Source organism: Dromiciops gliroides, chromosome 3 (assembly GCF_019393635.1).
Source record: "Dromiciops gliroides isolate mDroGli1 chromosome 3, mDroGli1.pri, whole genome shotgun sequence".
NCBI lineage: Eukaryota > Metazoa > Chordata > Mammalia > Microbiotheria > Microbiotheriidae > Dromiciops > Dromiciops gliroides.
In genome coordinates this window covers 161415366-161442866 of record NC_057863.1, presented here as the reverse complement: position 1 = coordinate 161442866, position 27501 = coordinate 161415366, and the positions used below count along the sequence as shown (strand labels likewise).

General features: G+C 36.7%; 1 protein-coding gene across 3 annotated transcripts in view; it reads left to right on the top strand.

The window, feature by feature from the left end:
* Positions 1-27444, top strand: part of FGF14 (fibroblast growth factor 14) — an 859933-nt gene extending 832489 nt beyond the window's left edge. For all 3 annotated transcript variants that reach the window (XM_043998721.1, XM_043998723.1, XM_043998722.1), the window contains exons 4-5: positions 19409-19607; positions 26972-27444. In XM_043998721.1, coding sequence (XP_043854656.1) covers positions 19409-19607; positions 26972-27108 — 336 coding nt within the window. In that variant the 3' untranslated portion in view covers positions 27109-27444. The remainder of the gene's footprint in view (positions 1-19408; positions 19608-26971) is intronic.
* Positions 27445-27501: the final 57 nt, after the last annotated feature.

Here is a 27501-nt window from a genome sequence, read left to right as displayed (position 1 = left end):
CTGGCCTTCATGAGTCATCTGCAGCTTCCACAAAACGCCCCCAAAATTTCCTTTTAATTTCTTATGCCAACCCACGATATATTGAAACTGCATTGGGGGAAATCACAATGTGGAAGGGCTACCGTATCTTCAGGTACAGTATAGAAACATGAAGGGAAGAGTAGCATGAGATAAAGCTAGCTAAGTCGTTTGGTGCTGTACTTTAAAGGATTTTAGCTTTCTGGGCCTTTGAGCAGGTTTTGGGAGACAGGAACAATTTTTTTCCTACATGCACCCCTCTCCCCCCAGGGTTAATGGGGAAAAGCTGTTGTTATTTTACATAGGTATGTGTGATTAGTACAACCTAATCCCTACCTACGTAGAAAACATTCTATTTCCCTGAGTTGTTTCAAGTCCTTACTTCCTTTCTGTATGTCTGGGAGATACAGCTGATCACACAGCCTGACCTTTCAGGAACCATGGGATGCTACCTCCCCAAACACCATCATTTAAATTGAGAATGAATGGAAATGGTTTTTATTTGTTCGCAACAACAAACTATTCCACATGGAGATATATTATTCGGGACTAAAAAGTTCAACAGCACCAAGGGATGATAACTTTCACAATTAGAAAAAATATATACATATAATTTTTACCCATTTCACTGCAAAAAATGTCACTCATTGCACTAATAACCTTGAAAAGAAGGGAATATAATGTAAAAAAAATGCTGATAAATTGGAGATAGAACATGAAAAAAATGCTGATTTGGAAGAATTAAATCCACATAAGAAATGAGCCTTCATGATTTCAGTGTTCCCTGGTTAGAATTCTTTAGCCAATAGGTGGTCAGATGACTTTCCTTTCTCTTTAGAAGTTCATATCCCCCGAAGGTATCACCTCTCTTCTTTCTTTCAGTCTCTGTACTAGATGTTCAATGTTTATCCTTTTCTATTGACCTTTGGAGTTTTGAACGTAGTGTTCCTAAGAGTCTGGGAAAACATAATTTATGTGTTTATACCTGTAAGCAACGAGGAAAAAAAAATCCTTTCCTCATCTCACTCTGCTCCCTCTCCTTTCTATGTGCAGCAAGCCAATTATTAATGATTCTCATTACAGGGATAACTCTTTATAAAAATGTTTTTTTAATCTATTAAGGTAATTAGGTGGCACGAGAGGAAATATATATAGTAACAAAGCCACTTGATTGTTTTAATGAATTATCATTGTAGAAAATATTGTTGAATAGGAATTTGGTATAATGAAATATATGTTGGATTCATAGTTTAAGGCATGATCTGACTCTTCTTTAGCCAAGTAACATAGGACACACTACTAGATGACTGAGAACCAACTTCTTCATCTATCAAAAAGGGCTCTTTCCCTACCCCCACCCTTTCCTGGATTATAGCCCTTCTTTATTTCCACTTCTTAAAATCCCTTATTTCCTTCAAAATTCACCCTAAGAAACTCCTTCTCCATGCTGCTGTTCTCTAATCCTGCAGCCGCCAGTGACTACCATCTCCCAAATTGCTCTGTAGCTGTTTTGTATAAATTGTGTATAAATATAGTATATGTGTGCATGCACACATACATACACAAACACACACGCACTTTCTCCTCTTATAGAACATAGGAATCCTGAGGGCAGAGGCTATTTTACTTTTGGTTTTGTATCTTCAGAGGGAGATAGAACTATATAAGGGATAAAAAGCTGCCTGGCCTCAAAGCCAAGAGGGCCTAGGTTCAAGTCCCATTTATGAAATAACAGCTATGTAACCCTGACCAAATTTTTCTTAGTGAACATAGGTCCAGGAGCAGCTAGGTGGCACAGTGCATAAAGCACCAGCCCTGGATTCAGGAGTACCTGAGATCAAATCCAGCCTCAGACACTTGACACTTACTAGCTGTGTCACCCTGGGCAAGTCACTTAACCCCAATTGCTTCACCAAAAAAATTAATAATAATAAAATGAACATAGGTCCAGCTTATTAAATGTTTGATAATTGCCTGAGGAATAATACCTAGCCTGATATTTTTAAGGTTGTCATGAATATCGTGAGATTTAAAATTGGATATTAGATCATAAATCTCCCCTACTTAACCTTTCCCTTAATTTATCTCCCAAACTAGTAAATGGAAGAAGCTTTTGGTTTTCTAGATAGACCTTTTTATTTATTGTTATGGTAGTCACAAGGTGATGTTGATTAGAAGGATAGGAAAGTAGAAACACAATACAAATCGTCTTAAGTCTAAGCTTAGTCTATATTCCTTATAAAAACTCACCAAACCGAAAAGGCCACCTTTGGAGAGAGAGAGTCTGTGCCGCGCCGTCAGGAGTCCCGCCAAGCCGGCAAAAGCCTCACTTCCGTTCTCTCCACCCCGGAAGTCGAGTCCCGCAGGCAGTCTGACGTGCGCAGCAGGCGGACTGTTCGTCTCCTCCCCAAAAGGGTGGTCCTTCAAAAACTGGCGTCTTTCAGTTATCCTAACCAACTGGTAAAAACTTTCATATTTTACCACAATATGAAATTAGATAATATATGTGAAAGTCATTTGAAAACAGTAAAGCACTATTTTTATTCACTGAAAAAACTACTTTGAAAAATATTTTTGTTTGCTTATGTGCAATGCATTGTTGTAGGGATAGAGTTGGGGGGTGAGGGGGGGGGCCTATCAAGGTAAATATAGCAAGATACCTGTCTTTGTGAAGCTTCCCAAATAAGAAGTGAAGATGTGCATAAATAACACGTATAACTAGTAGAAACAGTATGAAAATGGGAAGAATAGCATGTGGGAAAAGTGCTGTCGAAGTCCAGAGGAAGGAGAGATTATTTCTTGATGAAATAATGAATGATGGTTTCATGGAGGTCACTTTTAAGCTGGGGTTTGAAAGGGGTTGGAAGTGAACCACTGGACTTACAGAATAGCATCCTCTAGAAGGTAGGGAATCATTTGCGAGATACATAGAGATGACAGCTAGAGAGTTAGTTTGTGATTAGAAAGCCCTTTGTTCAAATCCCACCTTTGATACTTAGTATCTGTGTGATGATGGATAAGCTATTTCATGTCTTTGAGTACTTACTGCCTATCTAAAACTGGGATCATAATCATGTCTATAGCACATGGTTGTAATAAGGCTAAGATGAAATGATGGGTATAAATTCCTTTGCAAATATTATGGGCCTCTATAAATGTCAATTGTTATATATTTAAAGTAAACAAAAAATATTGAAGGATGATCATGATCCAGACTGGGAGAAATAAAAAAGGAAGGTGAGTCCACATGGAGGAAATGTTTAACAATGGCATAATGGAAGGGGAGAGCACCATGCATGTCCTGGGAATCGTTTCTATTCTGATTTGACTTTTGTGTTGTTATTGTTGTTGCCTGTCATTTGTTCTCAAAGAAGACCATGACATGGGGTTATGTCATGACTAGCCCTGAGTTGGATTTAAATGAGGGAGGGCCGTGCAAAGTCACCAATCTCACTCTCTCCTCCGGAGCCATCTGGGTCCAGTGGCAAGATATAGATCAGGATGACTGGAGATGACCCCAGAGGTTATAAGGCAATCAGGGTTAAGTGACTTGCCCAGGGTCACACAGCTCATAAGTATCTGAGGTGAGATTTGAACTCAGGTCCTCCCAACTTCAGGACCAGTGCTCTATCCACTATGCCACCTAGCTGCCCCTGGCTTTTGTGTAGCATATATAGAGCTATACATGTAAAATGTACAAAAAACATGGAACATATTAGGCACTGAATATCCAATTTCTGCCATAATCACTTATAGTTCAAAGGTTGGGCAAGTCGAGACACTTATCTTATATGGTTCATTCCAGTTTTTTCTTCTCTAAAGTGTAGAGTACTTACTGGTTAGGAATTGATTAGGTAGAAATTTTTTCCCACTTCTATTAAAGAAGAGAAAGTTTTATGGAAAAAGGATAGTGTTGAAATTGGCTTTAAATGTAGTCATGACGAAGGAATGCCTATTCATATTGAGGTTGAGTCTTCTTTTCTATCCCTCTAAGATTCTGTGATTCTGGGAAAGCAGGTTGAGAAATAGAGAGCAGGGGCAGCAGAGGTGGAAAGTTCAAAATGGTAAGCGGGAGTAATAGACAGGAAAGCAAGAGAAGGAACATTTACCTGGATCTAAAATAGCAGGTTGTGTGCAGCTAGGTGGCATAGTGGATAAAGCACTGGCCCTGGATTCAGATGGACCTGATTTCAAATCTGGCCTCAGACATTTGACACTTACTAGCTTGGCAAGTCACTTAACCCCAATTGCCTCACCAAATAAATAAATAAATGAATGAATGAATGAATGAATGGATAAATGAATGAATGAATAAAAAAATTAATTAATTAAAAATTAAATAAATAAATAAATAAATAAAAATGAATGAATGAATGAATGAAGAAAGAAAGAAAGAAAGAAAGAAAGAAAGAAAGAAAGAAAGAAAGAAAGAAAGAAAGAAAGAAAGAAATTAAAATAAAAGAGCAGGTTGGGGAATCCAAAGTGAGAGAAGAACTCTGTGCTGAGGGAAGCCTAACAGTCAAATTTTGCTTTTTAGTAGGAGATTTAAAAACACAAGTATTCCTCAATCTTTATATGGATGCAGTCCAAGAAAAGTTGGCTTACAAATAAACTTTAATGAGCAAATTACATTTTCTTCCTAACATTAGAACATTTTCCAATATGCTTAGACTGATTTGGATATGTTTTCTGAGGAAGCCATAAGCATTTGTGACCAGGTACATGCCTTGCTTGATGTTATAGTACTGGCCTCTTTTTTTCTTTTTTTAATTTAATCATACAGTTCTTTCCTTGCTCTGGGATTTCTCCTTTGCCATTCCCCCATTTCTCTAACTTTCTTCTTCTCCTTCAAGCTTTCCCTAGAACAGGGTTTTTCAGCCTTTTTTACATAGGTAGTAGACCAATTTACTACTTTTGTGAAGTCTATTGGTCCATTCTCAGAATAACAGTTTTAAATGCAATAAATAAAATTACAAAGAAAACCAAAGATTACTGAACATAAAGAAGCAATTTGTTGTTGGTTTTTCCTTCAAAGTTCATGTACCTACTGAAATCTATCCATGGACCCCAGTTTAAGAACTCCTGCCCTTGAAAATAGTAACTTTCTGCATGCCTGAAAAACTGCATTCACACCTTTCGGAGACTAATTCCCTTCTCTTTCTATTGATTTGAGATTTTGAGATATCTAATGGAATTAGGTTGAAACATCCAACTTCATTATTTATCACACCATCTTTTTTAATAAAAGTATTTTATTATTTTCCAGTTACATGTAGAGATAGTCTTCAACATTTGTTTTTATAAGATTTCCAATTTCAAATCTTTCTCCCTCCCCCCTCCCCTAGACAGCAGGTAATCTGATATAGGTTATATATATATATATATATACATATATATAAAACATCAAACATATCTCTGTATTAGTCATGTTATAAGAGAAGAATCTCAGAAAAAAGAAAAACCTCAAAAAAGAAAAACAACAGCACCAAAACCAAAAGAAATAGTATGGTGCAATCAACATCCATACTCCACAGTTCCTTTTTTTTTCCGGATTTGGAGATCCTTTTCCATCATGAGTCCTTTGGAACTCTTTTGTACCATTGTATTGGTGAGAAAAATCTAGTCTATCACAGTTGATCAACAAATAATGTTGATGATATTGTGTACAATGTTCTTCTGGTTCTGCTCATCTCAATCATCAATTCATGCAATCCTTCCAGGTTTCTCTGAATTCCTCCTGCTCATCGTTTCTTACACCACAATAGAATTCCATTACATTCATATACCACAACTCGTTCAGCCATTCCCCAATTGATAGGCATCCCCTCAATTTCCAATTCTTTGCTACCACAAAAAGAGCAGCTATGAATAGTTTTGTACATGTGAGTCCTTTTCCCTTTTTTATGATCTCTTTGGGAAAAAGACTCAAAAATGGTATTGCTGGGTCAAAGGGTATGCACAGCTTTATAACCCTTTGGCCATAATTCCAAATTGCTCTCCAGAATGGTTGGATCAGTTCACAGCTCCACTAACAATTCATTAGTGTTCCAATTTTTCCACAGCTTCTCCAATATTTATTATTTTCCTTTTTCGTCATATTAGCCAATCTGATAGGTGTCAGGTGGTACCTCAGAGTTGTTTTAATTTGTTATGACACCATCTTAACATTTTATCTTCCAAACTGAGTAGTCTTAGGGTTTAGAGATCTCTTAAATGTCTAAATGAACTATTTACTGAAATAAAAGGTCTGCAAAATTACAAACAATGAAATAATCACTATTTATTCCTTAAAGTCAAGTGCTTTAGTACAGTTCATTTGGTTATTTTTATATTTCACTCTTCCCCCTATTTTTGTCAGACATCTCTCTGTCTTAATTTGATAATCTCACAATTATATGGTTATTTAAGGAGGTTGGCCTTAAAAGTGTCATGTGTCTCTGTAGCAATACTGACTTCTGTGTATCCCAAACATAAACTTTTTTTTTTAGAGCATTATCCCCTTTCTCCCTTTTCCTCACTGTCACCAGAAACTTTTGCTCACAGCAGACATTGCATAGTCATTTCTTTATTATGTTATTTTCCTTAGGCACAAACTATCTTCAGTACTCAATCGGACAGTGATGTTGTCATGGAGCTGCTTATAATCCATCTTAATATGCATAGAACCAAAATATAAAACCCTAACCGTATGTGGGAAAGTCTGGCATTGGTGGACTGAGGGTGTGTAGATGAACTGATTCAGAGATATCAGTTTCTTGTTGGAAATAGCCTCTGGGCATTCATAAGGGGAAAAAAAGGCTGCATCCAGACTCACTGTGTGCACTTTGTCCATCTGCTGTCTGGTGACAATGTTTGTTTGAGTGGTCTGGGAAGTATTTAAAGACTTAAAGCAGCATTTTTCTTGACTATGTAATGAGTCATACATTCATTTCACTTCCTTTTACTCAAAACACTAAAGGTCTTATATTTTGTTCTTTCTTGACCCTCCCCCATTCCCTGAAAAATTATGCACAACTTATGCACAACTATCTCACTATTAAGATTGTGGAGTTGTATCCTTAGGAGACTGGAAAAGCAATACATTTCATTTGATAGATCATTTGGCACCAATTATCATCCCTCCTTTCATGATATCATTTCATATCACAACCTTCAACATAATGGCAGGTGAGAATAGAGGATATTTTGCTGCTAAGACCGTGTCTAGCTGGCTGCCAGTATGTCAGTTGTAGCCATATACCATTATATATATATAGATATATAGATATCTTCCAATGTTTCTTCAGCTGATGAGTAGGAAAAGGGAAGTAGGAGAGAAGAGAGGAGAGAGTTTACTTTTGCTTACTATTCCTTCACTAGTTCTTTGCAAATATACATTTTCCATTTTAGTGCTTTCTTCTAAGAGAATTTTTATATTAACATAGGTCAGAATGGAAAAATAACATTCTGTGTAGTTTTTACAATGCTGATCAGTAGACTAAGAATATAAGAGACATTTTTGTTATGTTCAAATGAAATAAAGGTCTCTCTAAACATTTAAACCTGTTCAGTTGAATATAAGAATAGATATACTTATTTTGACATATTAAAGATGAAACATACTTTCTTAAGTTGGGCCAGCCTCTGTTGAAGAAGGTCAAATAAATGAGACTAGAGGCTAGTTTCTGAATCTGTGTTGTACTGTCTTCAATTTGTTTATTTTTGAGATTCATTGCCAATGTTATATAGCACTTGAACCATCTGTTCTTATTATAAGTGGTATTATTTTAGGAATTGATAAATGTCTATATTCTAAAAAATGTATTTAACAATAGTAACCATCAAGCATGCTTTCATTTGTAATCTTAGCTGTTCTCACTTCTAGATGTGTTATAAATATTTCAGCTTTTGTAATGTCATCTACATTTCCCTAGAGTAAGAAAGATAGAGATTAATGTTGAGAAAATGGGGAAAGCAGCATACATTTTACTAATTAACTATTTTCTAAAATGCTGATCTAAATTTTGATGTATCCTGCATTCATTTGAATTCAACAAACATTTATTAAACATTAAGTATATGCAATGCACTATGCTTGAGGCTGGGGTTATAAGAACAGTAAAATAAAATAAAATAAAATGCCCTCAGGGGGGTTCTTATTCACTAAGTAAATATGATGTAGCTAAAAACCAGGAAAGGATGTTCTTTCAGGGCAAGAACAATAAAGCACTGATAAATTGTGTTTCTATATACACTTCTATTCCCAAGTCTAATTGTTTAAATAACTTTGTCCTTGAGTACAGCAATCAATAAATAACCTTCACAGAAGCAGTCTCTCTGCTATGGAATCCATTATATAGAATGCAAATATGCTTTCCTTTACAAAGAGACTAGCATGAGATAGAAGCTATTATTTTATGTTTTTTTTTTCTTTTTCTTTGTTTTGTTTTTTGTGAGGCAGTTGGGGTTAAGTGACTTGCCCAGGGTCACACAGCTAGTAAGTGTTAAGTGTCTGAGGCCAGATTTGAACTCAGGTCCTCCTGACTCCAGGGCCGGTGCTCTATCTACTGCGCCACCTAGCTGCCCCTAGAAGCTATTATTTAACCAAATAATGCTGAGCATACAAATATTCACAGAATCACTTAAAATTTTATTTATTTAATTTTCTTGTAGGTTTTAGGCCATCAATTAATCATGACTTGGGTAATTCATTACCTACAATAACAATGGAGGCCACTTCTCTTTATTTAATATTTATAAAACCACAGTAGTTCTAGGAAGTGCCTTGTGTAAGTATTATTGACTCTGTTTTACAAAAGAAGAATCAAATCCTCTTTTGAGGGAGGAGGGGCAATGAGGGTTAAGTGACTTGCCCAGGGTCACACAGTTAGTAAGTGACAAGTGTCTGAGGCTGAATTTGAACTGAGGTCCTCCTGAATCCAGGGCCGGTGCTTTATCCACTACACCACCTAGCTGCCCCCAGAATCAAGTCCTCTTAAAGAAACTTATGTGGCTTACCTTGGATCTCCCCACTACCATTACCTCACCAACTGAGTCACAATTACAACCCAGGTCTTCTGACTGCAACTCATTTCACAATACTGTTTGTGGAGACTTATCATCAAGGCCATCTTAAGTAAATTCTAGTTTGCCCATTAGACAAATTGATATGATGAGATGAATTTTCAGTTTAGTTTAGATTTAAGTAGAAATGTCTTTTGTTTCTAATATTGCTACTGAATATCTTTCTAACTTAATATATGTCACAGAGGAAATAGGTGGTGGAGGGTCCTTAGGTATTCCTCTAGAGAATTACACCTTCTCACATATAATTCAATTAAAATAGTCTTTTATTTAGGTGCTTTCTCTCAAAATTAGAGACACAGGTGAGATAAAGTTATTACTCACTCCCTTATGCACTTAAATTTTTATCTTAATCCAAATATATCCTTAAACAATTTCATACTAAGTAATTGAAGATCCTACTTTTACTTTGTAAAAGTTCTTGTTAAATGAAGAGCAATATTGCTGCTATGAAATATAGATATATTGAATATATATTCAAATGAGGCCTTTGCCTGCAAGTAAATTTCTTACCTCTTAAGTATATTTTTTGTTTGTTTGTTTTTGCAGGGTAATGGGGGTTAAGTAAGTGTCAAGTATCTAAGGCCGGATTTGAGCTCAAGCCCTCCTGAATCCAGGGCCAGTGCTTTATCCACTGTGCCACCTAGCTGCCCAGCCTCTTAAAAATATTAAAGCAAAACATGGGTACACTCAAAATTATACTTAAGTTAGTTGTCATTGGAGGCTGCTAAGTAGCTTAGTGGATTTGAACTCTGGGATTGGAGTGAGGAAGATATGAGTTCAAATCCAACCACTACATGTAACCCTAGTCAAGTCATTTAACCTCTTGTTTGCTTTAATCCCCTGGAGAAGAAAATGGTCAGCCACTGCAGTTTTTTTGCCAAGAAAACCCCATGGATAGTGTTGGTATGCTAGGGTCCATTGGGTCACAAAGAGTAAGATACTACTGAACAACTGAACAACAAGTTGTTGTTGAGATTTTTCATACTAAGAAATAGTGAATTCTCAGTATAATATGTTTTAGTTTACCATGTTTACCATGAGAAGTTGCATGGTAGATTAAAAAGTCAGCCGCATTTGAACTCCGAGGATTTGGATTCAATTTCTGTCTCAGTTATTCACCTGGGTAACACAGAAAAAGCCATTTGATCTTGGTGGGTCTCTCTCTGTTCCTGCATCTCTAAAATGAAGGAATGTCCTAAATGTTTTCTGAGACCCATTGTAATAGTCAGTGCATTTTAAAATAATAAGCTTTCTAAATAAGAGCATTTAATAAATGATTCTGATGAATATATTTTCCATATGATTGTGATACCTTGGTTTTTAAAATAAAATAAAATTAAAGGCTCACCCACATGTACAAAAATATTTATAGCAGCTCTTTTTGTGGTAGCAAATAATTGGAAATTGAGGAGATGGCCATCAATTGGGGAATAGCTGAACAAGTGGTGCTATATTAATGTAATGGGATACTATTGTTCTATAAGAAATAATGAGCAAGCAGACTCAGAAAAACCTGGAAGACTTATATGAACTGATGCTGACTGAAGTGAGCAGAAACAGGAGAACACTGTACACAGTATCAACAACATTGTATGATGATCAACTGTGATAGACTTAGAATTTTGTTCTTTCACAACATAACTGATGTGGAAATATGTTTAACATGATTGTATATATGTATAACCTATATCAGATCGATTTCTGTCTTAGGGAGGGGAGAAGGAAGGGAAGGAAGGGAGGGAAGGAGAAATATTTGAAACTTAAAATCTTACAAAAACAAATGTTGAATATCATAGCATGTAATTGGAAAAGAAATACTATTATGATTAGAAAAAATAAAACACAGAGGGAGATAGTGATGACCTTTTAAAAAATGTTAAAGGCTCCCTTAAAGTTTGAAAGACTCTTATAGATCATCTCATCAAACCCATTCATTTTAGATATGAGAAAACTAAGACTTGGAGTAGTGATTCAGTGAGTAGAAAGGATCATGGTATGGCAAGATTAAGAGGTACAAGGGGCATTAGAAATCACTTCAACGTCCTCCTTTTTCAGCTGAGGAAAATGAAACCCAGAGAGCTAAGTTATTTGCCGAGGGTTACCCTGATAAATAGCAGAACCCAGAATTGAACCCATATCTTTAGAATCCAAATCCAGTGTTTTGGTGGTTGTTTTTTTTTTTTATTTTGTTTTCCAGTATAGCAGACTAAAGACTAGAGTAAGGTCACCTGACTCTTAGAGCAGTGTTCTTGTGACTAGTGATAGGTGTGATTTATCAGACAATGGGCACTTGCTATTTAAACTTCTCAAATCTTCTTCTGAGTTATTTAAAATTATAGGATAGCTAAAAATAAAGACGATTCTTGTGATTTTTTTGTTACTGGGAAATCCTGCCTAAGAAAACTCCTCTTTCAATGTAGGTCAAACCTTTTTCTGCAATTTACCATCTTAGAGAGTTGTCTTGATCAGTGAGACATTATTAGGTGATGTGCACTGGGTCACATGGGTAGAATTGTGAGAAGTGGGACTTGAACCACTCATTGCATCATTGCCCTGATAATAAATTATATATATTTATAAATAAATTATATTTATTAATGAAAGGGATGACTTCAGATATACCTGGGAAAACTTGTATGAACTGATGAAAAATGAAATGAGCAGAACCAGGAGAACAATTTTTACCATAGCAACAGCATTAAGAAGACAATTTGAAAGATTTGACAACTATGAATAATGCTATGATAATCCAAGATTTTAGAGAGCTAATGATGAAACATGCTAAGTTTTTCTGGAGAGAAAAGTGATAGATTTGAGATGCAGAATGAGATAGGTCTTTGGACATGGCCAATGTGTACATTTGTTTTGTTAGACTGTCCAGAATTGTTAAAAGGATTTTGTTTTTTCCATTTTTTCCAATGGAGAGGAAGAGGAAAAATGCTTTTAAAAGAAATAAATTAATATAAATATATAATATTGATTAATTATTATTCAACTTATCTGCATAAGTGAAAATGATTGATGAAGTTCACATACAATCAAGCCATCCCAGTTTTTATCTGTAGCTTTTGAAAGCAACCAAATCCTGTGGATTGAACTTGTTTGCACCCCTACCCCAAGCAACACTTTATCACTTTTGTGTTTTGGTCATGCTGTACTCAATAACTGTAATACCCTCTCCCCCAATTTCTGATTTTTGAAATTCTACTCATCTATCTAGGGCTAGCTGAAATGTCATTTCTTCCAGGAAGCCATTCCTGGTTCCCTCAGAAGCCATCTTTTTTCTGCCCCTTTATAACCGTATTACCTATTTTATGTTCTTATTGGATTCCATCCTTTACTGTCATTTTATGTCACTGAATGTCTGTGCCTGGATCAACACCTTCACACACACACACACACACAGACACACACACACACACACACACACACACACACAGAGGATTGTAAACTCTATGATGTCAGGAACTGTAGCACAGCAAAGCACAAAACTTTCTGCTGTGCCAATGAAAATTAAACTTCAGTTCTAGGTATAATTAGTTCTTAACCCGAGCAAGTGAATCATTGTAAGTTTTAATTTCTTTATCTGTTAGATGGGGATAATAATACCTGAAGTATTCATGTCACAGGGATGCTATAAGGAAAGTGTTTTGTAAATTTCAAAAGTTTGTAAATAAAAACTATTAACTGTTTCCATATTTCCAAAGCCAACCACAGTTTTTAATACTTTATAAAAATAAATGCTAAGTTAAATTTTGTGCTTCAGAAGTTGAAAGCTGTTCAAAACCCCAAAATAATCTGGGCCCTTTTTTTGCAAAGTTTTGGAAACATTAGGAAAATTAGATCTGTGAAAATTATATCCATAGATTTTAATGAAATAATCTAGTCTACAGGGAAAACAAGATTGCAAATGGCTTGATAACTGTTCTTAGTGGTACAAAGTACTATTATAGAGTATCAGAACATGTTGTTTTATTTTTCATTTCTATGGAGGATGGAATCAAATGTAATGTACTGAAATTTTGAGGAGATACAAAGGAAAACCCAATGTACAGTATCACTCACTTGCACATCTGCCAAAGGGGATTGTAGAATTGCCTTCTACAGAGACCTTTAATAACATGACACGTCATTTTTCTGGGTTGGTTTAGTGCCAGAATTGCTAAAAGAAAAAGGTCAAGATTGAGTGTCCTGCTAGCTATGAGAGATTCTGACTTTCTATTATAACTGAGCTTCTTATGAGAGGAAGCATTGACCCTTTTTTGTGTCCCTAGCCCTTAGCACATTGCTTAGCACACAGTAAACACTAAATAAATGCTTGTTGTTGATGGACTGACTCACGGCCAGGAAAAACTATGGTTAAATCCTACCTCTGATACATATTGGCTAGATGGTCCCTGAGAAAATCAACCTTTCAGTGCTCTTGGCACTGAATTTTCTTTTGAGGAGATATCAGTATCTGTGTCAGTAGCTCCTGCAAAAGGAGTTGCCAGTCATATCTTCATGCTCCAAGGTTTAGACTAGAAGCAGGACCAGATATCCACAGATGCTGCCTATTATCTGCCAGTTGGTAGCAGTTGGACAGCAGCCTATCCCAAAACTCAGAAACTGTCACTAGCTTCTTTCGTGTTTTTTTTTTTAGTACTCCTCTCTGTCAGCTTTTATAGCTTTCTATTATTTGTTGCCTTTGTGTCATCTTCTACCTAATAAAGAATAGATTTGATCACTGCAGACTGTGTTAAAAAAAAAAAAAAGACAAATAGGTGCGTCAGCTTCTGATCTGTTTCTCCTGGAAGGTATAGTTTCAGCCAGTACATTCTATGTATTAGTCTCTTGGAGATGTCAGATTTATAGTATTCCATTTACTTATCCTGACTCAGAAATGTATGTACAGACATCATTTTATCACACTTCCTCTAAAGTATGGCATAGTATTAAACTGAGAGATATAATGTATTCATAAATTAACTAAAGGAATTATATTTAGAAAAAAAGGAAAAATAAGAATGGCCAAAATATTTGCTTGGACATATTCTGAATTATGGCACTATCAGGCAGATAAGAAGAGACCTAGCTAAAGTCTACTTCCAGTATCAATTATTCTTCCTTTTGAAATTTTCTTTTGTATCTCAAGGAATCCAGGAGATTGAGTATCTCATCATTTTTACTTCTCTTTCTCTCTGCAGGAAGGGAATCCATTAAGAAAAAAAAAAAAACCTTCCCCCACCCCTTCACTCAGTGGAACAAAGATTGGATTCATTTGATACTTTGAATCAAACTTCAATATTTGAAGGATTTATTTTTTCATTACTGTGCATATTCTACATATTACGGCCCTTCTTTGCCTTTGGGAGATTCCTATCCAGGAATTCCTGTGGCCCAAAATGAACAAGTCAACAAATAGAATAAAATCATTAACTGTCAGAAAGCATTCTGATGCTCTTGATCTTCCCCGACTTCAAGTAGGATGAACTTCTAGAGACAGTCATGACCTCTTGGTTTTCTTAGGTCCTGTCCAAGCTTTCCTTCTATTGTCATAGCTTCTCAAGGAAGGAAGGAATTAGATATTTTAAAAGAAATAAGATGTAAACAAGGCACATACAAAGACACACACATGCTCATACTTTGTAGGTGTGGGGACCAATTTTTAATTGGGGAGTGTTAGCTAAGCGGCTCGCCGCAATATTGGGGCAAGGAAGGAGACCGGCAGCCTCCCTCAAAACAGAACAGGATTTATTTTAACAAGAATGAACTTAAAAAAGCAAACAAACAAACACAAACAGGATCAGTAGGATGAAGGGAAAGGAAATAAAATGGGGAAAGGGAAATTATACAACCTGAAAAAATACCACCGACCAGGAATCAGCTGAGAATACACAGCCCCACTCCTGTCGCCTTCCAACTTCCAGCTAGAATGGAGACTTCTCCCAGTTCCCCGAAACCCCACATAGCCCCCAACCAATTGTCTGGCTGCTCTGACAGTCACATGCCTGCCCTCACTAGGCTTCCAATCATTATAATTTTGCCAGGCCCATGTAGGCGTCAGCGAGTGGTGATGACATGAGGTGCCAGCACCATGGCAACAGCTGCAACCAGTGGGTGGAGCACCATGCGGTTTGCAGAGCCCCAGGCCAGTGCACACGGAGGCATAAAAACCTCAAATAACAATTAATTCTTTCCATAGGCTAAAAAACTGCTTTGAACTTTCCAAATCGTATCCATTATCATTAAAGAGGACTCATACAGAGTTCCATTACTGAGAGTTCTCCATACACATATCCACTACAAATACAAAGAGAAAAAACTGTCACACCGGGCATTCTACCATTTGAGGATAGCTGGGTCCCAGCTAGAACCTCTGTGCCCATGCTCACCCAAATACTCATAGTTTTATGTGCTCCATAACTCATTATGAAACTCCCTTAATATTCCAAATGCACATCTGAACAGGTCCCTCCCTACTCAGTAAACTCCAGTGGCTCAGTATTTCTTCCAGGATCAAATGATAAAATCCCCTTTTAAAGCCCTTCTTAACCTGGACCCTTACTGCCTTCCTAGTCTTCTTAGGCCTTATTCCCCTCTACTATCTCTTTGCTCCAGTGACTGATCTCATTTTGCTTCCTCACACAAGACCCTCCATCTCCAGATTCTATACATTTGCATAGCCTAATCTCTCATGTCTGGAATGTTCTTCCTCCTTCCCTTCAGCTCCTAGCTTCCTTCAAGCCTCAGCTAAAATCCTATTTATCTTAACCCTTCTTAATGTCAATACTTGCCCTCAAAAATTATCTCCATTTTATCATGTATATATCTGTTTATACTTTTTTTTTCCATATTATCTATTTCCATTAGATTGTGAGCTCCTTTAGGGGAGGGACTGTTTTTGTCTTCCTTTATATCTTCAGCTCTTATCATAGTACATCCCCTCCATCATACACACACAGGAGGCATAATAAATGTTTGTTCATTTGACCTTATTGAAAAGAAAAATAAAAGCTACTGTTGATTTCTTAAAATACAACTCCTAGGGGCAGCTAGGTGGTACAGTGGATAGAGCACTGGCCCTGGATTCAGGAGTACCTGAGTTCAAATTCGGCCTCAGACACTTATCACTTCATAGCTGTGTGACCCTGGACAAGTCACTTAACCCCAATTGCCTCACCAAAAAACAAAAAATACAACTCCCGTGGAATTTAAACACAACCCAAAATACTGTACTAGACCATCAGCTGCCTGGGAGTATCAACCAGGGCCTATTTATGTTTAAATGTAATGAAAAAAGCATAAATTAAACACTTGCCATGTGCCAAGTACTATGCAGAGTGCTGGGGACACAAAGGGAGAAAAGAAAAAAAGAAGACAGTGCCTGCTCTCCCAGAGCTCTGTGAACTTTGGGGATCAATGGTGGAGCAAATGGTCCCCATCCACTGGTGATTAAGTATTGGACGCAGTGGCCAAAATGAAGTGAGGTTTACCTCTAGAAGAGGTGGAAAGGACTAAGCATCCAGGCAAGAGTGGTCATCCATCACCTGATATGAAGTAGGCAATGGTGATTAGAGTGGGGGAGGAGAAGAGTTCAGGGAAGCCTACTTCTTCTGTTCTCATCTTCTCATGTTACAGCCAGCTGATGCTTAATAAATGTTTAAAAAATATGGAGGCAGGTAGGTGGTGTGGTGGATAGAGCACAGGCCCTGGATTCAGGAGGACCTGCATTCAAATCCAGCCTCAGACACTTGACACTTATTAGCTTTGTGATCCTGGGCAAGTCACTTAACCCTCATTCCTCCAAATAAATAAATAGATAGATAAGTAACTAAATAAGTAGACAAATAAATAGATAAATGAATAAAGAATAAATTAATAGATAGATAGATGAATGGATGAATGGATGGATAAATAAATGGATGGATGGATAGATAAAAAGTTGAAAAATAATTTTGTGTTTAGTATATGTTGTAGTGTCAATAATAATATATAGATACATACAAATTCTTTCTACAGAGTGCCATCTGGGTTTACCTCCTGGCGAGGAAACATAGTAGTCCTGCGACTGTGGGAACGTGATTTAGCCTCCCACTGCCCAATGCTAAGCATTGAGATTAAATTAGAGATAGTTGTTAGTTTGCATTGTCAGAAGGAGTTTAATCACTGGCAGTTCCATATACCCTAAAATAGGCATAAATCTAAGGTGGTAGAGTTGGGGAATAGGGAGAAATGGGGCAGTTCCTCAAATAATTCTAATGTCCTATTATTTCCTTTGTTATAGGCTGATGTTAGAAAAACAGCAAAGGGAATCTTGTGTAAGGGCTAAGAGTAATCAGGGTGAACTCAAAAGCATCCAGTTAGGGAGAAGGAAATCCAGAAATCAGCCCTCAAGCTAATTTGACAAACCCTGACCCCTTCTTGCATTTTTTAAATAAAATGTGTATAAAGTACAAGGGTCATAGGCAATTAATCCTTTTCTTAAGGAGAAGCATAACTAAATAGGAAGAAGCCTGATGCACTGAATGGAGGAAGCTGGAAAGATGCTTAATACTCCCAAGCTACTAAGAGCACCTGGCCTGGGGTCAGGAGGCTCTCAGTTCTAATTTGACCTCAGACACCCAGAGTCATACAACTTGAAAGTGTAAGTCACTTCACCCTGTTTGCCTCAGTTTCTTCATCTGTAGAATGAGCTGGAGAAGGAAATAGCAAACCACTCCAGTGGTTTGGGGACACAGAATCGGACATGACTGAAATGACTAAATAACACTGAACACATGTCTTCTGAGCCAGAGCCACTGTGCTTTTCACCCTACTATACTTCCTCCTAAGGAAATGATATTTTCCTTGCTAGTGAGTGGCTAATTTGCTATGCAGTGAATCTATCTTATACCCTCACTCAAAGGAATATGTAACAAAATCTGCCAAAAAAACAAAACCAAAACAAACAAACAAAAAGTCAAATACCCCTCCCTCTGAACACTGCTTTTCCTGTAGTGGTAGTAGTAACAACATCCACTTTGATAATGTTGTTGTGTTTTTGTTGTTTTCAGTGCTGTCCGACTCTTCATGACCCCATTTGGGATTTTCTTGGCAAAGACACTGGAGTGGTTTGCCATTCCCTTCTCTAGCTCATTTTACAGATGAGTAAATAGAGACAGACAGATGTTAAGTGACTTGCTCAGAGTCTTACTCCTAATAAGTACTTGATACCAGATTTTAATACAGGTCCTCTTGACTTCAACTCCAGTACTCCATCCACTGACCCATACAAATGTCATATTCCTTTGAGGAAAAATGACTATCTCAAATGTATTATTTTATAGTTAGCAGACTTATTCATAGCTATATACTTGTATTTACTTTATAGGAAACATGAAAGCTTTGAATTCAGAATTGCCCATGCAAAGTCGTCAGTTTCCAGTGGTGCACTAAATTTTGATTTTTATATAATATTTTGAAATGTGTGAAGCCCTTTAAATGTGTTAACTCCTTTGAACCTCACAATGATAATCTTCTCAGGTCAATACCCAAGAGACATGTCCTGGATCTGACCATTCAATTTGCTAGGTACTTAGCCTGGATTCTTGTTGACCACTTCAGGCAGGAAGACACAAGATTCTCATATATATATATATATATATATATATATATATATAAGGGATTCTTCATTGGTTTTCCTTTATTGTAAAAGTTCTAATGCTTTTAAATATATTTTTCTTTTATTTACAGTTATCCCTTCCACATTACACAGGGGTTAGGGGTGCAGCACTCTTGTGATCTGGAAAATCCATGTAAAAATTTTTGGCCCTTCCTTCACAGCAGAGGAGGAGTCTGAAATTTTTGCTCTTCTTTTATGGACTGTTTACAGTACCTTATTTTAAAAATTAGGTTAAGTATTTGGTCATAAGCTCTGTGTTATATTCCTGTGTCGTCTCTGGCTTTTGTAACACTCCCCTCCCCCAAATTTTCATTTCATTTCTTACATTGACTTGTATCAAAATCACAAAGGGGAAAATAGTGATATGGAAGGGATAATTGTATACCTTTTTAAATTATAAATACCCTAAGCCTTATCTCTATAAGATTTAGATACTTCTCTATCAATATATTCTTTTTCACTCTCCAGTTAAGTGATCTCAAATAATCTTGTGTCCAACAAGGGAAGATCCTCAGCTCCAATCTCTGAAAACTATACTATACTTGGCTATACTAGAACCAAGGCATCCTGGGACCTCTCTGTTGTTTCTAATGGCCAAACAAACAAACAAACAAAAAATTCCCCCCAAAACACACACTCATTCCTTGCTCTAACTTTCTCTTCTTTTTCCTTCTCCCACAGGAACTTTTTACCCCTGAATGCAAGTTTAAAGAATCTGTTTTTGAAAACTATTATGTAATCTACTCATCCATGCTGTACAGACAACAAGAATCTGGTAGGGCCTGGTTCTTGGGTCTTAACAAGGAAGGACAAGTCATGAAGGGAAACAGAGTGAAGAAAACAAAACCAGCAGCTCATTTTCTACCCAAGCCATTGGAAGGTAAGTTTCACATTTATATTATTACTTTCCAATTTAGGATAAATGATTTTTTAAAAAAAGTTAACTGAGGTTATCTGCTGTGTAAGCTTTAGTTCCTCCTCTTCTCATGTCATCTAAAATTTATGTTTCATTCTGTTCTCTAACAGAAAGAGGTAATTCACAAAATCTGCGGGTGTTCTAAGAGAGGTGCCTCTGTAGAACTTAGGCAAAAAACAAAACAAACAAGTAAATAAAAACCCAAAACATAAAACCCTCATTGGTGGAGTTAAAATATTACTTTATTTATTGTGTCAATAGTCAATATGCTTTGGAATATAGTTATTTTTAGTATTCCATTAACCAGAAGATATTCTCAATTTCTCATTGCTAAAAGCTATTCCAACTGCAACAGTGCTTTGTTGATTTTCAAAAAGAATTATACATTGTAAATTTAAAAGCCTACAGAATGAAAGGGCCTTCAGAAATTCTTCATACCAAGGAGACAGTTTTTGTTGTTGTTATCTGCTTATGTCGATGCTAATCTAGATTAAAACAACCATTTCTTTCTTGAATATGACAAAGATTAGAGAACACATCCTGACCTCATGGAACCAAGTGACATTATAGACTTGAAAATGTGTTAATTTCCAGTCTTCACATAAAATTTTCAAAATGCCTTATCTCGCTAAGATTATTTTGCAGAGGTTGTTTGTCATTTGTCATGTTAAACATCACACATTGTCTTTGATCATATTTCTGCACAGCTGTCCTAAAAAGGAGCCTTGTTAACTCATCAGAAAACATTTATGCCTTTTTCAGTGACAGTTCCTTCAGAAGTGCCATTTACTTCTTTCCATGTTGCACTTGTTCTGAGAACTACAAAGTTAAAATTGATTTTAAGGGATTTTAAATCTGTAAGGCTGTTCCAGTGATTTTTCTCTCTATTATGCAGAAAATCAACTCTGTCGAATGAGGATAAAGATGTTATTCAAAACAGCACAGGCCTTTCTATCTTTGCTTTTTGCCTTAAATGAAAAGCTGCCCCTTCTTATGAAGTTTTCTCTATATTTTAAACCCATCTATAGGATTACAGACTTCTCCGAGTTGTAGTGTGCATCAGGGCCCATCAATTTCAGTCAAATAAAATAAGATTTTCAGCAACTTATTTGACAAATGGTCATCCAGGCTTTGCTCGAAGACCTCTGGTAGTCAAGGATGAGGGCACTACTGTCCAAGGCAGCCTGTTATACTTTTGGATAAATCTAATTGTTCAGAAACTTTTCTCTTATCTTGAGTTTGAATTTGTGTCTTTGAAACTTCTACCTATTGCTTCTGACAAAAGATTTCTTCTATCTAATATTCTGTCCAAGTGAAAGCTCTTCAGATATTTGAAGAGGGTTTTTTCTGTCCCTTCTAAATTCTTCTTTTCTCTCTGATAAACATCTCAAACTGATCCTTATGTGATTTAATCTTGAGAGCCACCACCACCTTAGTTGCCCTCTTCTCAGTTTATCAGTATCCTTCCTAAAATGTGGCTCCTGGAATGAACACAATTCTTTTGATGTAGTCAGCGAAGAGCAGAGTAAACTAGATGTCTCTCAATCCCTCTAAAGAACCCATTAACTTTTTTGGCTTCCATATCATATTGGCTTATTTTGAGATTGTAGTCTATCTACAAAAACCTTCAGAATTTTTTAAGCTCACTTTTCTCTAGCCTTGTCTCTTTGATCTTATACTTATGAGTGATTTTTTAATCCACTTACTTATAAGACTTTATCTGTATTGTAATTCATTTTAGTCATTTTGAGCAAAGGGCCTAAACTTTAAAGATATATTCAAATACTATCATTTGTTGTGATGATTGCCTCTCCCAGATGTCAGCTATACATTTTGATAAACTTGTCATTTATATATTTATACCAATCATTGACAAAAGTCTTAAACAGCACAAATTCCTTGGACATACCACTTAAGACCATTAAATGGCAATAAACCTCCCTAGTCACCTAGTTCTTTTTTTTCTTTGAGACAATGATTTTTATTATTTTAAGTCTTCTATTTAGCAACCTCAAACATTCTCAAATTTATATTTATTTATTTTTAAAAAATAGACATTTTAATTTAAAGTTCTGAGTGCCACATTCTATCCCTCTCCCCTCCCTGAGGTGGCAAGCAATCAGATATATGTTTTACATGTGCAATTAAGACATTCTCATTTTGGGGCTGCTAGGTGGCACAGTAGATAAAGCACCAGCCCTGGATTCAGGAGGACCTGAGTTCAAATCTGACTTCAGACATTTGACAATAGCTGTGTGACCCTGGGCAAGTCACTTAGCCCTCATTGCCCCACCAAAAAAAAAATTAAAAAGACATTCTCATTAAAAAAAAAATTAATGAAGTATTTGCATAAGAACTAAGATCCTAAAAAGCTTACAAAATATCAGTTCTACTGAACTGTATTCATAATTTAGAAATATTTATTATGAATATTTCTTTCAATTTTAAGGTATAACCTGGTCACTTAAAACAAAAGATCCTAATGATATGATTTCTCTTACAGTATATTAAATGGTAGCACTGAAGCAGATTTGTATTTTTCATTAGAGTAATTCAACATATCAAAGCATGAAATACTAAAAAACTAAAGTAACTTTCAAAAATAATACTTAACACAGATACTTACTTTTCTGTAGGTCACAACTTTTGAAAACACAATTTTAATTACTAATAATGAAAAAAAATCCTTCAAATTATGCTAGCATTGAGTTCACATTTATTGATCTTTTCTACATATAGCCCATCAGAAATTTGGGGGTTGGTGTCAAATTATTTATTAAAATTCCAGAAGAGTTATATTTATTGCATTACTTCCTTTTTTATATGTTCTTTTTACCATCCCTGTAATAAATTTTAAAATTTTGTCAAGAATTGAAATCAAACTCATTGGTCCAAAAAAGAGGTATCAAACTTGTCATGTACAAACTAAGTGTGGCTAGAACCAAATTCAAATGTAATTGGAAAATATTTGATAAAAGAAAATTTTAAAATAATACAACATAGATAATGTTAATTTCTGGTTTTCTATGTCAATATGTGGAAATGGATGTATCTCTGAGTTTGACTCAGTTTATCTAGAGTTTGCAGGCTTCATTTTCTTTCTTCTTTTTCTTCTAAATCTAGGGATCTTGTCCTCAAATTTTATGGTTGCTTTCTCTTTCTTCATGATTTGTGTGTGTGTGTGTGTGTGGCAATTGGGTTTAAGTGACTTGCCCAGGATCACAAAGCTAGTAAGTGTTAAGTGTCTGAGGCCGGATTTGAACTCAGGTCCTCCTGACTCCAGGGCTGGTGCTCTATCCACTGTGCCACCTAGCTGCCTCCCCTCTTTCTTCATGATTTTTGAAAGATGTCTGTCTAATGGTGACTCAGGAATAACACCTGCCATATTTTTCAGTGACTTGAACTCATAAAGGGAAAGTAGGTGCTCTCTATATTTATTTTGGGTATTTCCAACCTATAAATCTATATTACTCTTTTCCAGTACAAAATGCTCACGTAGAATAATTTGAGACTTAGTTGAGTCAAATCTGTTTAACAAAAGTACATTGGAAATTTCAGCTTCAAGTTATTGAAATCTTGATTTCCAAGGTGGACCTGTAACAGTGAAATACTTGTCTGTAGCATCAGACTCACTGTCACATCCTCCTTCACACTAATAGGTTGGTTCCCCAGAAGGAGAATGACTATTTCTCCTTCAGAATACAAAGGGTTACCCAAAGAGATTATGACTTCTAATACTGTCACTCACAGGCCCCAGCTGATTGGCTCCTCAATAATGAACCAGCTGACATCAATGCACTTACAAGAGGGTATTTGCTTTAGGGGAAAAAAAAAGTATTGCATGAACTGTAGCTACAAAACAATTCTTCGAAATCAAAAGGCACACTGTACTTATGCATACTCGCAAAGTTCCTTGGGGAAAATAGGATTAAGCTTGAAGAACAAAAGTAGTGAGACATATATGTAATGAATGTATGGAGCCAAGGCATATCTTAGATCCTAGATACCTGTCCTTGGGAGTTATATCCTCCCTTCAAGGATCCCTTACTATACTCACTTCAGAGAGCAGCAATAGAGATGGACAAGCTGCCCCTTTGCTTAGGTGGTCTGGCTCCATCAAGGACATGGTGGCCTGTTTGGTGAGTCATTCCATTGCTGGGCTAGGACAGATAGACCTCTTTGCTACTAAGTTGGACTCTTAAGAGACTGCTGCTACTACGAGGTCTGGATCTGAACTATCAATTGGATCTTGGAAAGCTTTGATAGAGTTTCTGATCTCAATAGTCACCTAGGGCCTCAGAATACTGGTTCACCTAAGATCAGCAAGAGAAATAACAGCAAGAAAGAAACGACCTTCATCGATACATGGTGACTAGGTGGGAAATAATGTCACACCCTATCCCCATTTGGTAGCTGGAAACAATAGTCCTACGTTGAATATTACTAAGGAAGAAAGCAAGAGATTATCCATTTGAACCTTTTGTGCACACCCTCAGTTCCAACTCAGCAACCAATTAAAAGAGTTTTTTATGATCACAAAGGAAACCATCAGGGTATATACTTGGACATGCTCTGAATTGGGTCATGGAGATATCAAAAAGTGGCTGCAGCATAATAAGGGAGGGGGTGGAGATAAAGGACCCCTTGTGGTAATGAAAGGAGCTAGCATGGTTGGAACTAGATTCACTATGTCTCCACCTGTTGGATTGATATCTGACACAGGGATATTGCATATGCTATATATTACACAACAGAAAAGGGAACTTCAAGCACTCACTAAGGACTGGGCTTTCACTCATTATATTATTGTGTTATCATCTGTACATTTTGACTAAGTGGTTTAAGATTTTACAATCTGCTTAGCTGGAGAATTGCTGGCATCTCAATTCCTATTATGTATTTTGTCTCTGAAATCCAAACCATTAGAAGACTCTCAACACAGGATAGATCAGAGAAAGGATAAATCTCTCCTCAATGAGAGAGATAAACAAAATGGAATGAGGAAGCTGAGGGAAATTGATCTGAGGGGAAGAATGAGAAAATAAGATAACTTTCTTACTTTTTCCAAATCAAATTTTGGTGGTGGAATGTCAGAATTTTACTCAGAGGGAATTCTAAAACTATAAACTACACCCATGCTCCTACTTCACTGGACCTCGATTGCATATCATGTGGCTTCTCCTTTTCTACAATATAGATAACAACCCATCCACATTTTTGTCCTATTCCCATGTCTTTCCAGAAAACATCCTAATGGAGTTCATGATCCATAGCCATGTAACATCATCAGAAGACAATGGATTTCATAAAACCAATTGTTGTTTCAGAGAGGAGCCCAAGTATTGTTGAAAGTCCCTGTGTTCTTTCTCTTTTTTCATTCTTGGTCTATCTATAGTACCTGTCCCAGATCTGTGCACTGATGCACCTTCTAAATTATTCAAATGCATATCATCTGTGTAAGAGGCATTCTTCATCCACTTAGTTTTTCTTATTATTGCTAAACTTTGTAGTGTCCTGGGATTTGATTCAATTAGTCCAATGCCTCAGGAGTTCACCAATATTCATCATGTTTTCCAATAATTAAAAAACAGAAGCACCCTGTAAACAATCATGTGGAAGGGCTGTAATGGCAAACATCACCTCCCAAATATATGTGCTGGGGAAAGGTCAATTAAATTCAAAATTCCAAAGCTAACAACAAGATTTAAATTGTGTTATTGCAAGTATTAAAGTACTTGCTTAGTTAAAGATGTTATAGGTTCTTCATATCTCTTCTATGACTTCTCTGTATAGGAAATCAAGGTCAGTCCTTTGATGCTTCTGTCAAGGGAGGAAAGGATCCCAGCCTCAATCAGCAACACAAAGTTCCCCTTAAACTATTGTGTGAGGATTAATCTGTTAGACTGCCTTGACCTCTCTGTTAACACAGCTTTGATCTCCATAAATGTTGTAAAACTTGTATCTCCGTGAAATATTATCGAGTTTAGTACAGTAGAAAGGGAAATTCTGCCACATCCATCAAGCAGGCAGCTCTAATGCTCCAGCCTCCTAAGTGAATGGTGATATCCTTCCTCCAGAGATTTTATACTTGAAATACCAGAAAGCCCAAAAAGCCCCATTGGGCTAGCTCTAATTCACTTGAATTTCTGCTGGCAGATTATTTCTAGTATCTCATTGTTCTTCCACACACTGGTCACTGCCTTCCTAGTATTTCCTGGAATGTCCCCCTAAGAGGCAGATACTGTTCCATCTATTGTGATTAAGTACGTCATCACCAGGCTTATTCTGAACATTTCTCAGAGCTGAGTCAAATGTCAGCTTCCCGTTCACTTTCTTTTCACACTGTGCTTTCTGCTTTGTATAGGATGAAACAAAAAAGAAAGGAAAAAAATGCTTTTCAGAAAAGTGTATGAGGAATGACAATAAATGTCATGCAGGTGCTAAAAATTGGTTCAAGTATGATTAACAAGGCAAGGAGAGAGGGGTAAATTTTAAATTAAGTGATGCTCACTGGAAAGCTTCGGCATAATTAAGGTCAGATTCTTTCATTATGATATTGGATTACTCTGATTTTTCACACTTTTGTGAATGTGATAGCCTGGAAACACTTGAAAAAAAGAATATAATGAATGACCTGCACCAGTAAATGACCAGGATTTGCAAATTTAATTTAAGTAATGTGGCTTATGATTAGCCTAGAATCAGAAATGGCAAGTGTAGTTGTAAATTATGTTTTCTGCCTCTATAAACAAGCTCATTTCTCATACCCCACTCCATCACAGCACCTAAAAATCTCCATAAAAACAAGTCTCTATTGTCTGTATGTTTCTCCAAGATAGATAGATGAAAAGAACCTTAGCTGGTAGGCTTAGGGTATATAGATAGGACTTAAAATAGGCTTTACTGTTCAAAGGAGATCCACCTGGTATGGGGGAAAGAAAAGACTGAGACGGGAAACCTGGGTGCTTGTCCTGGTTCTACAGTCTTCATGACTTTAACATTCAAAGACTATCTACAAAATGTTCCAGGCAGCCTGCTAGAGTAGAGACCATGCTGGCTTTGAAATCTGGGGACTTGAGATAAAAAACCTGGCTCTCTTGCTTCTTCCTTGTATAGCCTTGAAAAAGCCATTCCTTCTCTCTGAGCCTCAGTTTCTTCTTCTGAAAATGAAGGGGGTGAGACTAGATGACCTCTAAGGCTTAGTCCAGCTCGAAGACCTGTGATCCAAGCAACTAGAAAGGGAGAAAATGTTTATTTACTTGCCCATCACTGATGCTTATGTGAGCAAATGAACTTTCTTTTTTGTGTTTCTCTTTTTCAAACACTAGTTGCCATGTACAGAGAACCATCTTTGCACGATGTTGGAGAAACAGTGCCAAAGGCCGGAGTGACTCCAAGTAAAAGCACAAGTGCGTCTGCAATAATGAATGGAGGCAAACCAGTGAACAAGAGTAAGACCACATAGCCAGATCTTCACAGGTGTTGTGACTTAACGCATCCTGAGCAAAGTTGAGCTATTTATCCTTGCCAGACATTCCGGCTCTGGGATCTATGGAGCAGCTAGAAGCAAGTGAAGGCTTGCTCTTTGCCGCTTCTGAACAAACTTGTTGCAAATGGATAAAACTCAACATGTTGCACCCTCTTTCCCTCCCTGGCTCTCCCCACTCCAAGAGGACACCTGGATAACCAGCTAAACTCAGACCATGGAATGCCCTACCAGATATGGAATGCCTTTTTAATATCTTTTCTGTGACTGTGACACTTCATGTGAATGACATACTTCACTTGATACACTTGATACCTTGCCTGCTGACAGTTACCCATAATCCCTTTCTGAGTCCAGTTTCAGCAAAATCCA